Source organism: Oratosquilla oratoria, chromosome 26, assembly GCF_046742065.1.
Source record: "Oratosquilla oratoria isolate Oo_2021 chromosome 26, ASM4674206v1, whole genome shotgun sequence".
Taxonomy (NCBI): Eukaryota; Metazoa; Arthropoda; class Malacostraca; order Stomatopoda; family Squillidae; genus Oratosquilla; species Oratosquilla oratoria.
The window spans coordinates 38,772,559-38,788,092 of record NC_134802.1 but is presented as its reverse complement, the minus strand read 5'-3'; the positions used below and the strand labels follow the sequence as shown (position 1 = coordinate 38,788,092).

Sequence of the window (15,534 nt, the reverse complement as noted above, 5' to 3'; positions counted from 1 at the left end):
GGAGAAGCCAAGAAAAGAGGGAGGGAGGGGGGTGGATAGGGGTGGAGTGTGTGGAGATGAAATGGGTGGAAGTGGTTTTTATGCCTTTGTTTTTTGGCTACCTCCCATGTAAAGGGAAAAAAGCCTTTGGTATATGTATGTATGTATGTACATAGTCACTTTTTCCTATGAAGCAATGGTAGTTGAAGGGCTGATGATGTGTGGCTCTTTGGTTAGTAGCAGATCTAATCATGTGGAAATGTCATCTCTTACCCGAGTCACTTTCTTTACCCAGTGGGTCATTGTGTTCTTCATTGTTATACTTAACAGAGTATTTCCCCAGAAATCTGCCTTGCCTCTTGCTTCCCATTCCTCACTGTTGACCTCACTGCAATTAAAATCTTCAATTAGGACTAGATTAGAAAGAAGGGAGGGATGGAGGATGGGGGTAGGGGGTGCTTATGTGTGAATGATATTTTGATGCAACCTGATGGGATTTTCTACTTATCTTCTCTTTTTCTGCATGAGGGGACAAAGAGGGGGTCACTAATGAAGTGAAGTGACCTCAATATGGAGGACAGGAATGCAGGTTGCATGTGCACATGATGCACATCCCAGGGGGTGCTGGTTGAAGGGCCAGGCACAGGTTCAGAGGTGGATGGGGGGTCCATAGGTGGAGGGGTGGATTGTTCTTCCTCCACATCTTCCACATCATCTTCGGTCTGGGACCCCTCTTGCTCCCCAGACCCCTCCACATGGCATCTTTCGGCCAGCATAGAGGTAGTGTATAGCCATTGACTGGTCAGACATTCTAGGGAATGACAACAATAACCCTGCAGTCCTGTAGGATCTTCCAATGAATGCTAACATGTATGTGATTGATCTCCTCGGCCTTTCCTCCAGCATTACTATACCATGTCCTATGATGTGGCTCTCATCCCTGGAGCCAAGAACCACCAATCCTCAGCCTTCTGGACTTTACAAAGTTCAGAGAGAGAGAACTGTTGCTGTGCTTGGTTCCAGGACCATGGGGCCAGTATGTACTTCATAGCCAGCACTGTCGGTGCCAGTAACCACATTGAAGTCACCCAAAACAATAAGTGTGACTCATGGTGGGCACTGGTCAACTATAGATTCAAGCATGGCATAGAACATTTGCTTCTCTTCAAGATTATATGTCTCAGTATGAGCATATACTGCATTAAGAGAGATGAAGTCCAAGATGTGCTTCAGCCTTACCAGCATCATATGCTCATCAACTAGAGTAACCCTTACAATTGATTGGTGTAGTTGGTTAGATATGCCTACAGCTACTTCCATGAGGTGAGAGTCCCATAGGTTTGGCCAAACCAGAAGTAGGTGTAACCCTCACTACTGATCTTGCTGCTTCCTGGTCTTCTCACCTTTGAGAGAGCCACTATATCCCGTCTAAGCCTCTTGGACCCTACTGATAAAAAGGGTAGACAGTCACCCTGGGTGAGAGAAAGAATGTTTCAGGCACTGTCACACACAGCCTGCCTGAGGTTCACCTTGGGCCTGGCTCGACATGTTTGTGCTTGATTTGCAACATCCCTGCACCCAACACAGCAGATTTTGTGATTTTGATGGGGACAGGTTGGAAGCCCATTCCCATCATATTTGTCCAGTATGGTTGCTATGAACGTTTGCCTGTGATTCACCCCTCCATGCCTCCACCCACCACTGATCCCAACGAGGGGAATTCAGGATTTGGGTACGCATATTAACTCAATAGTCCCAGGGGTCATGGAAGAGTATATATACAAACCACCTTGACACTAGGGTATGACAGCTGCAGATTGTGCAGTGTCAGCTCAGGTAGTAGGTGCTTGATTCAGGGCATGCCTGACCCACATATTCAAGTCAATCAGCCCAGCCAATTTGCCTCTCTGAGCCAAGAGAGACCACCTATCCTGGCCTGAATAGAAGACCAAAGAGGTGTATTGCTAGTTCCAGGAGGGGGGCCACCTCAGTGCAACCACAGCACTGGGACATCACTCAGCCTCCAGGACTCCTATCTCCAAACCTTGCAGGGATGCCACACACAGCACAGATAACACGCTTTTAGAGAAAACTGGATGCAAGAGAGACTCGGGAGTTCTAGTGAGTCCGGACCTTAAAACCAGGAAACAGTGCATTAGTGCCAGGAATAAAGCTAACAGAGCATTAGGTTTCATTGCTAGGATGGTAATGAATAGAAGTGCAGAGGTAATTATTAAACTCTATCTAGCGATAGTTAGACCCATCCTTGACTGTGTGGTATGGTTTTGGTGTCCGTCCTACAGAATGGACATCAATTCACTAGAATCAGTACAGAGAAGATTGACCAAAATGGTACATGGACTCAGAAATTTGCCGTAGGAAGAGAGGGTTGGGCACCTTAACTTACACTCTCTGGAAAGATGCATAGTGCAGGTTGATCTAATAATGGTGTTCAAGTGGATCAAAGGCTTTAACAAGGGTGATGCAAACAAGGTTATCATATTAAAACAACAAGGCAGGACTGTGGTACTCCCCCAGGTAGGCGTAGCTCCTCCTTGGGGATCGGTGCCATCTGCGTAGAGCTGATATAAAGGATTTGTGGGAAAACCCAGTTTCGGCTGTGGCCTTCCTTGGGGAGACGGGACTGCTCGGACAGACAGTCTAGGGAACGACAACAAGGCAGGACTCGCAGTAATGGTTATAAACTGCACAAATTTAGATTTAAAAAGGAAATAGGCAAGAACTGGTTTACTAATAGGGTGGTCGACGAATGGAATAAACTTAGTAACCATGTAGTAAATGCTGAAACTATCAGTTGTTTTAAGAAACGATTAGACAACTTTATGGATGGGAATGACAGGTGGTGATGGATACGGAGCTGCCTAGTGTAGGCCTTATTACCTCTTGCAGTCTCCTTCATTCTTATGTTCTTATAGCAGGGTTGGATGGCCATTGACTCAGAATTCATCTGTCCTTTTGATGGTTTTGTTTTTCCTCCATCTGGGTGTCCAACACACCCTCCTCATTGGAAGGTCACCAGTGGGGGAGTTGGTTTAGTGACTGACAATCCAACCATATGGTAGGTAGTACTAAGCTGGGCTGAGTGGAGTAGACATTGATTGTCACTTCTTTTATGGAAAATTAGAGAAACCATGGTTGAGAGAGGCCCAGTCCAGAAATTGAGTACCAATCCCTCAGAGCTGCATCTAAAGATGGAGGTGAAAGTGTAGTTGGGTTTTGAAGATGGCAGTGGGGATATGATTTTTTGTAACACTCATCCTGAATGACCACCAGATTAAATATTTTGATAATCATTCTTATGCTCCTTAGGTTCAGGTCCATATGAATTTCGGTTACGTGAGATGGAGAGGCATCTGTATTATTATAAGAAACTGAGCCGAGATCTGAAGACCCGATTGCGACAGTACATGGATGAAAACAAAGAGAAGATAAGTGAACCACAACCAGGTGAGCTGAACTTTGGTGATATTGTATCTTTTATTCATTGTGACAATGCTCGTAGTTTTTAGGGTAAATTAACATCTACACCATTTCTTCCTGAATGAAGGGGTGTCACAGAGATGAATAGAATAGCCTAATAGCAGCCAGAGTAAAAGGATAATTACTCTTCAGTATGGATGAGGTTAATCAAGATACAGGCTGATCCAGTCGCAGAATTGGCCTGCCTGGCACCCTGGGCAAATTTTCGCTAGGTGACACCCCACCCCACCCCCACCCCCACCCCCGTCCAATTACAAATGCATTTCATCTTGACAGTATGACAGAATGGCAAGTTGCATGTGACTCATATGTTTGTTTTATAGCCAAGCTCGATTAAAAAAATTAACAGTTATCAGAGTCAATACTACTTGATTAGGAATGTCCCAACGTTATCACTATTCTGAATTATTTGTTGGTGTCTTATACCACCTCCTGCCAGATTGCCACCTTGGGCAACCACCCTTATTGCCTATGCTCATCTCTGCCACTTACCTGATCCCAAAAATTTGTGCTGATTAGTTTCCCACTTCCTAAGGATTTGCAAAATGAACCATTTTATTACTATATTTAGACAAGGTGTTCTTAAAAACAGAAAGTCAGTACAGGCTGGCCTTAGGAGCTGCAGTGACACAGAAAGAAATAAGGGACCAAATAAAGAAACTTGATGTCAGAAAGTCACGTGGGCCAGATGGAATAGCGAACTGGATATTGAAAGAATGTATAGATGAACTCACAGATAAAATACACAAGATAATTGACTTCTCACTCAAAGAAGGAAGAGTACCACATGATTGGGAAAATGCAAATAATGTACCAATATATAAGAAAATCGAACAAACTATAGAACAGTTTTCTACACAGAGTAATAGATACATGGAACAAATTGAAAGAGAAAACAGTGAGTGCTAAAACTATACAGGATTTTAAGAAAGAACTAGATGCGGAAAGATACAACTGCAAGTCACTACAAGCATAGCTCTTCTCTGAAACTAATAAATAAGATAGAGTCAAAAGGTGGCATCAGAGGAAAATTATTGGAATGGATGAAAGACTTCTTGATTGGAAGGAAAATTAGAGTTGTAATTAGAGAAAAATTCTCCAACTGGGAAGAAGTAAAAAGCGGTGTCCCGCAAGGATCAGTATTGGCCCCAATCATGTTCACCGTATATATTAATGACATGAATGAAGGAGTGGAGTGCTATATAGATTTTTAAAAACGGAAGAGGACTGCAACTCATTGCAACAAGATTTGGACACAATATGGAATTGGACTCAAAAGTGGGAAGTAAAATTAAATATTAAGAAATGCAGTATAATGGAATTTGGAAAGAGTAAAAACAGAATATCAAAAGATTACAGAATTGGGGAAGAAAAAATAAATATAACAAACTATGAAAAAGATCTTGGAGTGATGATTGGAAAGGACATGAAACCAGATAAGCATATAAATAAAGTATTCGGAGAGACCTACAGCTTATTGAGAGCAATCAAAGTGGCATTTGCTTATATGGACGAAGAAATGATAAAGAAAATACTAACTACACTAATAAGACCAAAACTTGAGTACGCAGCATCACTTTGGACACCCAGTACCAAAAAGAATATTAAGAAACTAGAAAGATTACAAAGAGCGACAACCAAACTAGCACCGACACTCGCTGAACTAACATATGAGCAAATAGTATCCAAATTGAACCTACCAACTCTGGAACAAAGAAGAGAAAGAGGAGATTTGCTGACTATCTACAGAATAATGAAAGGAATGGAAGTTTTAGACAGGAACGACCTGTTAGTGTGGGAAAACAGTAAAACGAGAGGACACGGAAAAAAATTGAAAAAGGATAGTTATAGAAAAAACTTGAAAAGGAACAGTTTCCCTCACAGAGCAATAAATACATGGAACAAATTAGACAACAAAACAGTATGTGCAAACACTATACAAGATTTTAAGATAAAACTTGATGTGGAGAGATACAAAGACGGGTCACCACGAGCATAGCTCCCCACCTGTATATTACAACTAGGTAAATACATACGCCATCACAGAGGAAGGAGATGCTAACATTGATCTCCACACTAGCACTTTGTTGCTGATTCAGGAAAAATGCTTTGTTGTCATTTTCGGGATATAATAATAAGTTTTCATGTGACTGGTAATGTATCCAGTCCAGTTCTTGGAAATCATAGCTTTAACACAAAATGGAGAGTAGCAATGATGAAATAAGGATCAATGAACCAACCAAGAGGGGATTTGATATATCCAGAGTTGAGTCACCATTGGGAGTGATCCCTAAGAAAACATGTTTAAATATTACTCCGAGGACGACTCACAGGTATGACAATGATTTATTCTCTGGATTTAGGAGGGAAGGGGGAGCAGTGGATAAAACTATGGACACAGATAGAGATATTAGGATTAGCAGAGCAATAAGGAATCAAGACATCAACAACTTAGTAGAAAAATTTATTGATTTAAAAGTAGACCATAAACCTTTACAATTAGAGGTATCAAACTTATGCACAACTAACGAGGTGATACTAAGACAAACAATCTATAAAGTGAACTGAGTGCAATTAAAAGAGAAAATGAAAGAAAGGAAAATGAGGTTAGAAATAAAAATTAAGTATTGAAGAAAGAGGTAAAAGAACAATTACAAACATTAACTGAAAAGATGGAAGAATCAGAGACCGATCTAAACGAAATAAAAAATCAGTGGAAACAGGAACGTGAAAATCAAAAACTCGTTCAAAGAAATAGTACAGCAGCAGGTAGAAGAGAATGCAAAGGAAACAGTAATCAAGGTGATCAAAGAAAAGGAAAACTGGGTGAGAGATACAGTGGACAAAAAGAAATACATTGTGGTTTACGGTATCAATGAAAAACACAATGTACCTAAATACCAAAGAGAAAAAGAAGAGAAAGAAATTGCGGAGATACTGAAAGCGGTTCAGGACGAGGGACAGAATATGGTACAGGAAATCGATGACGTGCATAGGATGGATACATACTCAAAAGAAAAAACTACAGGACAATGAAAATCAAACTAAGAACTCAAATAATAGTGGAAGAAATACTATCAAAAGCGGCAAAACTAGCAAATAGTGAAAAATACAAAAATGTGTGGATAAAAAAGGAAATGAATTAAGAGGAAATAGAGAAAGATAAGGCACTGAGAAGTGAACCTAAGGAAAAAACAAGCCAACCCAGAGCTCCCAAGAAAAAGGGCAGGAGGAGTTTGTAAGACTATGTTCAGGACCTTGAAGGTCCAGCTGCACCAAGTTGACAGGGAACCTCGCATTTCTGCCAAAGAATTAAAACACAAGAATCCTGAACTTCTGGCCAATGTGTCTCTGAGGACCATGCAGAGTTGCCTCCAAGACACCCTTGGGTATAAGTACTGCACACCTCAAAGAGAATTGATTATTACAGCCAGGCAAAAGAATCATTAAATTAGTTTTTGCCTGAAATACCTTGCCTGGGATCAGTACAAGTGGAAGAAAGTGCTATGGTCTGATGGAACCACCTTTACCATCATTAGGAAATGAGGAGGGAAGATAAAGATACACAGTGGTCAAGATTCCTCCTCCCCAAAGAACAGTGGGGGACTGTCAAACACCCTGACTCGTTCAGGGTACCACAGTGTTGGAAAGTTGTGGTCTTACCAAGGAATGTTACAGTCAGCTCTTGGTTGACCATCTTGAGGACTGCGTTGACATCTGTCAAAGTGAAGTGTACCAGCAGGATGGGGCACCTGCTCACACAGCAAAATTGATAACGGGTTGGCTGGATTTTGTGGGAATTTAATATATAAAGGATTGGCCCGGCAACAATCCTGACCTTTCTCCAATAGAAAATTTGTGGGCATTGATGAAAGCCCAGTTGAGGAAACATGACACATCAAGTGTGCCAAAACTTGTTGCTGCCCTTCAAAACATGTGGTTTGATTTCTCCTCTTCCATCCTCCAAAACCTCACCTTCTCTATTCCCTGTCACCTCAGGCCTTGCTTTAAGAATAAGGGAAGATGAATTATGTGTGCCAATGCTGATGGTACTAATTGTATATATATGTGTGTGTGTATATATATATATATATATATATATATATATATATATATATATATATTTATATTCACAGTCAAACCTCTGTTTTTGAACATAATTTGCCCCAAAAATCTGTTCTAAAACCAAATTATTTGAAAACTGAATCATATTTTCCCATTACAAATAATGTAAAAGAGATTAATTCATTCCTAAGCACCAGATGAATGCTTATTTACCTAATTACACTTTATATATATAATAAATAAAACATAAAAGTGTAAATCAAACAGAAAACATAACAGAAGTAAATTTAATGACAAAGCAACACTGTAAAGAAATTATGTAATGTATGTACCTTTTGGCTGCAATGTGATGGCATAGGTGGATGGAGATGAGGGAGGGAAAGGGGTGAGTTATTGCTTGGAAGGGGAATCTTCCATAAAAACTTCTGGTGAATCTTGTTTGGGTGTTTCTTCTCTTCTCTTTGGCTCAGGTAAATCTTTTTCTTGGGTTTCTTTCTTTTTTCTGTTACTAAAAACCTTTCCAATATTTGTAGTTTTAGCCTGCACTATAAATTTTTTCTGAAATGTGACATGTTGTCAATGAAAAGATTTACTGCTCTATGTGCTACCATGGTGTCTGGATGGTATTTTTCTACAAAATTTTGAACATTACCCCATTTAGCACAAATTTCTTTGATTAAAGAACTTGGCATATACTTCACTCCTCCTGAGAAGACTGTTCCTCAGCCAATTTCTTTTTCTGTTCATTTTGAAGGTGTACAAGTTCTTCAGTGGTAAGCTCAGTATTGTGGTCTTCCATGAGCTCTTCAGTATCTTCACTGTTGACTTCCAAGCCCATACTTTTTCCCATAGAAACAATCTCTTAAATAATAGCATTATCCTTGACAGCAGCAGCAGATCCAGCGTTCCAAACCCCTCAAAGTCTCTCTGGTACACAACCAGGCCAAAGGTTCTGTCATTATCTGCACTTCATGTATATTCTTTGCCAAAATAAAATTATTATTATTATTATTTCTTTCGAAAACTCTTGGATTATCAGAATGATACACTAGCAATGGTTTGACCTTGAAATCACCACTTGCATTACCGCACAGCAGAACAGTGAGTCTGCCCAGGCAATAATATTTCCTCCTCAGTGATATAGGTTCTTTTTGGCAATTTTTTTCCAGAATAATTCGGTTTCATCAGCATTAAATACCTGTTGGGGGAGAAAACCTTTCTTTATAAAGTCACCAAACTCAATCACAAATTTTTCTGCCATTTCCTTGTTTGAACTCGCCACCTCATGATGCCTAACTACACTGTGAATTTCACTTCTGTTCTTAAATTTTTCGAACCATCCTCGACTTGCTTTAAATACAAAATCATCAGCACTTGTACCAGGGCTTTTCTTTACTAGATCATCATAAATTGCTAACACTTTCTCACATATAAATGCTTCAGAGATACTATCACCTGCTAACTGTTTCTCATTTATATAAACAAGCAACAACTTTTCCACTTCCTCAAGTATTTGTGGTCTTGGGGAGTGGGTGCATACCTTTGAGTTCCCCCTTACAAGGGAGAAGAAGACCTTAGTGTATAGATATGTATATACATACCTATACAGATAGATATGTATATCCATGTATATATACATGCATATATATATATAAAGATAAATATTGATATACATTAAAAAAGTATATACATTTCAGGGCCATCAACCTACCCAACAGTTGGTGCACCTGTTATTTCTTCATACACTTCAGCACCCATCCAGCAGCATCACAGCTTTGCATCTCATCCTCCAGCCCCTCTGTTACCAAGGAGAACGCGTTTACATGCTGCAGCACAGGCTAGAAAACAGCCACCACCACAAACCAAAGTTACTCGGGAAGGAAACAAGATTGTTATTAGACAGAAGTCAGATAAACAGTTGAAGGGTAAATTAGGATGTGACAGTAGATAATGGAGAGATCACCATTAGGTAGTGGATGCAGTACTGTCATAGCACAAAATAGATCATAAATCATAATGTGATTCTGTTAACTGTATAGTAGACTAACACCAATGTTAGCATTGTAATAAGAGTTTTTTTAATAGTCATTGAAATATTGTTAATGTAGTATTGTTAAATCAATTTGTGAAGAACAAAATTTAATTTCTGTTTCTACAAGTTCCCAGTGAATTTGTATGAAGTATGAATTTGATATAGATTTATGTGAGAATTGTCATTTTTTTAAATACTTTGTCAGTAGTATATTCAAAATTGGTTTTGTCTTCCAAGTCTACATTATTGTAAATTGTGTGCAATCTGTAGTAGTCTACATAAGCTTGACATGGCTGCCACAGATGGTTAGTCACACTGGTGAATTGGCCAAGAATGTAATAAATGTTCAGGTCTTGTTGAGAGAGTTGGTGCTGTAGTGATGACTCAGTCTAGACAGTTCTTTTTCCAGTGGCTAGTCAGTTGCACTTATCTACTAGAATCCCTTGTATTTCTTTTGTGGTCAGGCCACCTTCAAACAGTGACTGTGGTGCTCAATTTTTGTACCAAGTGTAGCAAGTGAACATAATTTTAGTAAAGATATAATTAATTTCTTGTATTTGTATTAACCTGAAAACTTGAGTATAGGGTTGTTACAGGGACTGAAATTACATGTCATTAGTCTGCGTTGGAGGGAAATCTCTACTCATAGAATGGCGTTACTTTTGTACTCCAACTGTCCCTCCTTTATGCTGCTCCCTTGAAACTGCCCTTTACCATTTCTATGGGGTGGAAAAGGTGCTGGCAGATAGAGCTGATGAAAAAGTATTAGGGTAGTTTGGACACATGGAAAGAATGAATGAAGAAAGATTAGTAAAAGAAGTGTGAAAGGCAGAGGTGGAAAGAGTGAACATGAGGGGACGATTGAGGACGAGATGGATAGGGTGAAAGGGGCTTTGGGGAATGAAGGGAGAAAACAGGAGATAAAAGTGAGTGAAGAATGTGTATAGATAATACTGTGATGCAAAGAAGGGAGGGAGTAGGGAGTGTTTATGACTGTGTGAATGTTTTGACACAGTCCAAAGGGATTTCTCTACATCTTTTCTATTTTTTATATAATGGGACAGAAAGGGGGTCACTGATTAAGTGAAATGGCTTTCCTGTGGATGTACTGTCTCTTGCTGCATTGATTCTAACACACTCAGCAGTCAGGATACAGGGTTGACCTTTCATCCAGGAGGGGCTAAGTTGAAGAGAAAAGGGTGATGGGAGTGAAATGGGTGGGAGTGGGCATGTGCATTTAGACTTGGCTACCCCCCTTATAAGGGAAGAAAAAGTCCTTGGTATATAGATAGCCAACATGATCCTCACATAAGTCATAGGAAGCAACAAGGTGGGAGGGAGTGATGAGACTAGGGATCCTGCTCTCACTATATTTATCCTAGGAGAAGTCAAGGCATAAGGCCTGGGGAAAGTCCATTGAAATTGGGTCATTGAATGTGCATGGTTGTGGTACAGATGAGAATAAAAGAGAAGAGATAGGCAGTATGTTTGTGAGAAGATGGATGTGCTAGTATTAAGTGAAACTAAGTTGAAAAAAAGGGATGATTTTGAGTTTAGGAGTGTGGTGAGTAGTGTCAGAAATGATGAGGGGGCAAGAGAGGAAAGGAGTGGTTCTGCTATTAAGTAATGAGATAGGAAATTGCTTGGTGGAATGGAGGATAGTATATTCAAGGTTAATGAGGATGAAGGTGAAATGGGATTGAGGATGTGGGTTTCTGTAAGGGCATAGGGGGTTTTGAGAAGAGTGAAGAGAAGAGAAAAAGGAGGCTTTTTGGATAGATTTATATGAGTCTTGCTGTCTCTGCCCAGGACATCAATAACACCTGACTTCTTACACTGTTTATTGAGTGATAAATTGCGAACTGCAAGATGATTTTACAATGTAACACAAAGTAGAGACATTTTAGATCATACAAGAAATACAATAGATAGTATCATATCAGTTGAGCAGTAGACATCACTCAGGTTTGGTCAAGCCAGGATAGCTGCTTCAGACAGTGAGATGTGGAGTGGTTGTGATTTAGTGATCAGTGTCAAAGTGCTACACCCTCTACATAGTAGAATTGTAGCCTTAAAGAACTTTTGAGGGCCTTATAGAGGAGAATTGAGTTCTTTCCTCAAAGGCTCAAAACACTGACTACAAAACCTGTATGGAACCTTGGTGGACAACAGTGGCCAAGAAAACATGGAGAGGTGGTAATAATGCCCTCACCAGGCCCACTTGAATGCAGAAACTCTTTTCAAGCTCTTGTGGGTCTACAAAAAGAAACAAAGGAGATGCAAGGGAAGAAGGTTAGGGCAGTTGCTAGATCCCTGTCCACAGGTAAGATTTTGGTTATAAGGGATAGCCAGGTGAGATATTTAGATGGGGTCTTTTACAACAAGGATAGGAAGCATAGGATTCAGGTGTGTTTCCTTGGGGTGGGGATAGGTGATGTTAGAGACAGGATTGGAAAGTGCATAGTTAGGGAAGATGATAGACCTATTGTTTGTTTGAATGCAGGAAGGAATGACAGGTAAATTAGGAAGTGGAGAATTATTTGTGCAGTTCTGGGATGTGCTAGACAAGATTATGGATAAGGGAGGGGTTCCTATTGTATGTGGAATCCTGATGCAAAAAGTTGGAGGCATGTGGTATTCCAGGGCTATTGCAATGAATTGTAGGCTGGCACATCATTGTAAGGCCAATGGGTGGGCATTTGTCAACAACTGGATTGCTTTTACAGTAAGAATCATGCATGAGAAATCACAAACTCGTGATTCTAAATATGCAGAAAAACCACCAAGGAAAAAGAAAAACTGATGACCAAGCGCTTTCGTCTATTCAGACATTTTCAGGGTACCCTGAGGATGTCTGAATAGACGAAAGCGCTTGGTCATCAGTTTTTCTTTTTCCTTGGTGTTTTTTCCGCAGTAAGAATCATCTATATACAAGGGACGGGGGACACAGGGCAGCGGCGACGTGACGCTCCTCGAATTCCCTTTAATAGGCAAAGCCAGGGTGAAATATTTACTAATTGAGTGAGTAGGGGTGTTGTGACGTGATGCATCCTACGACCCGTCACACACTGATCAAAGAAATCTTCGGAACTATCCTTTCCAAGTTCCCGTAGTTGGCAAGCGTAGTTCGCAAGGGTGTCCCTGCCAGCCAGCGGTCAGCCAATCAGGAACTTGGAAAGCTCCTCACGTTCCCGCCAGCCTCCTTTAAAAGGTCGGCGTTTCGCCGAGATGGGCAGAACAGTATCAACCAGCGCACAAACTACATCTCCTCGTCCAGTCTTCTAGCCGTCCCATCGAGCCTCGCCGTCATCATCTGTTACCGCCTCGCTGACGCTAGGCTCCACGTCCAGCTACAACCATAAGCTCCACTAAGCTGTGGCCTTAGTCCGAGCTTCACCTATATTTCTCATTTGACACATCTAGTGTCGCACCTTGTGGCTAATTACCAAAAGAAAGAGATTAGATATTTTGTGTTGATTTTCATTTGTCCTGCCGTTGTTCCGAACTAAAACTACTACAGGGGGAGCAACGCTATTTCAGGGTCACAGTAGGGGCAAAATATTGTTTGTTCCAACTTTAGGATAGGGTCAAAGAGGAAAAATGTTAATCTTCGTCATGACGCGAATCGACGCGCTATATTTGCCTATCAAGCAAAAATAGATTTAAATAATTTGCAAATATAATACATAGGAGGAAAACATGTCTATTCAGGGTCACAGAAGAGCCAAAATGTCGCTAATTTCAACTTCTGAAGAGAAAAAGTGTAGGAAAATAACGGCCTTCGTCTCCGAAGTAGCTCATGACAGAAAACACAAGATAAAATATAATTTCTAGTTTTGTTTACATCACAAACCGTTGTCTTTCATTGCTATATATATACTAGTTTTGAATAATTTTGAAGGCTTCACACACAAAAAGGTAAGTCTATTAGAAAAAGTAACCAATATATTACAGAAAATAGAATTGAAAAAAAAGATAAGCCTCAAGTTGAATACTCTGCAATGGAGGTAAGTGAAATTCTTATAGTTGGAAAAATTTAGAGACTTGATTTTCTCACATGAAGCTAGATTACACAATCCAGATAATAAACTTGAGCAGGAAAAGGGTACAATGAATGAAACCTTAATAAATGAGAGAAAAATCTCAACCCTATGGAAAAAAGGATAGGCCGACAGCAAATGAGGATAGGAGACTTAGAGTAACCTTTAAAGAGATTATGGAACAACTGTAACGGGATCGTTACATAGTCTCCACGAAGGTTTACTTCCCACACAAGATGTAACGGGATCGTTACATCATCTCCAGAAAGGGTTACTTGTCACACACCTTTGAGTTTTTCTTCTTTATTCGTTACAGTATATGTAACTTAAGATTCACAGTTCTACACCATCTTAACACTAGGGCACGTCACAAGAACCGCACTCTCCTCGGGTGTGTGAGCCAGTTTTCATGGCCGGAAGTGTCGAGTAGACAAATTCTAGAGTTGCCCTTAATCGTGATCTTTACAATAATGTCTTGTTAGTCTGTTGTCCCACATGGGTGGGGCAACTACACTAATTACGTATTGATCTCTAGTACAATACATGTTAATTATATATCCAGGGGAGGTCGTCAGTATATGTAATATCGTGTTTCAGTACTGTGTGGCTACTTGGTTGATTGCGTGTGTTCGTGTGTGTGTGTGTGCATGTCGCTAGGCGCGCGGATGATAGAAGCTGCTTATGTCAGCGAGATGGACAGGTCTTTGGCGCCTGCAAGTCGGGTATGTGTGGGAGTGAGTGGAGGTGAGTGGGTTATATGACTGAGTGATATATTCACATGTATATGAGACGTATACACAACAGGAAAGAGCCTGGAAGAAGGAATAGTCAAGGTTATAAAAAAGAGAATCGTCAGAGATGTTGTAGACAAGTCTAGACGCATTTTACTCTTTGGATGCCAAGAAGACTATAACGCCTCATGGAAGTTACACAAAGAAAAAGAAATGCAAATGAATAGGGAAAATACATCAACTCTAGGGAAGGATTTGGATGTGATAGGCCAGACTGATAGCGTGTACAGGTTAGGCAAGTATAAGAGAAGTTGTGCACACCCAATGAAAATAAAGTTCAAGTTCCAAGTTTTTACAAAAAAAAAAAAAAAAAAAGTTTAACAAAATGTTTGGATCAGGAAAGGTGATAATGAAGAGAAACGATCAAAGACACGAAAGCTCTTAGTGGAAGCCAAAGCCAAATATTATATGACCAAAAAAGGGAATATATATATATATATATATATATATATATATATATATACATATATATATATATATATATATATATATATATATATATATATATATATATATATAATATATATATTGCAAGTTGTCAATCAGAAGATGAGGAAATGGTTTCTTAGAAATCAAAAAGGTAGTATTGCAAAGTTAGCACTACAAGAAAACTTAGAATATACTAATGTTGATGGTTTACTATCAGCGAGGTTGAAAACAAATGACTACTTAAGAATAAATTAACCTGATACCTTGTGTCTAGTAGAGATTAAACTCCCAAAAAATGTTGATGTACAGTTGGGGAACAACAGATACATCTGGAGAAGAGACAAAAGATAAAAATGGTGGAGGCAGGCGCGGATACAAGGGGGTTCCCCAGGTACACTCATCTCGAGTTTGATTCTCCTTGGATAAACACTTTTTAGTACAAATTTATGATTTGAATTATATTTGTGAATTATATATGATTTTACATACAATTACGAGCAAAGCAGACTTAGATTTCTGGACTAATCTCCAAGCCAACAGCATTATTCTTGGGGTTAAAACATCGGCGTGTTTCAAGTATCGGTTATCGGTTCGCCCTCCACGCCCCCAATAACATTCCTGGATCCGCGCCTGGGTGGAGGAGTAATGTTTGTGGTGAAAAGTGAAACAAAGGAGGAAGAAGCAAATCTGAGTGAAG

General features: G+C 39.8%; 1 protein-coding gene across 2 annotated transcripts in view; it reads left to right on the top strand.

Annotated features, from left to right (window-relative positions):
* cos (kinesin-like protein costa) overlaps positions 1 to 10,125 on the top strand; it is a 148,375-nt gene extending 138,250 nt beyond the window's left edge. For both annotated transcript variants that reach the window (XM_076209564.1, XM_076209565.1), the window contains 2 exons: positions 3,310 to 3,447; positions 9,243 to 10,125. In XM_076209564.1, the coding sequence (XP_076065679.1) occupies positions 3,310 to 3,447; positions 9,243 to 9,496 (392 nt within the window). In that variant the 3' untranslated portion in view covers positions 9,497 to 10,125. The remainder of the gene's footprint in view (positions 1 to 3,309; positions 3,448 to 9,242) is intronic.
* The last annotated feature ends 5,409 nt before the right edge of the window (positions 10,126 to 15,534 follow it).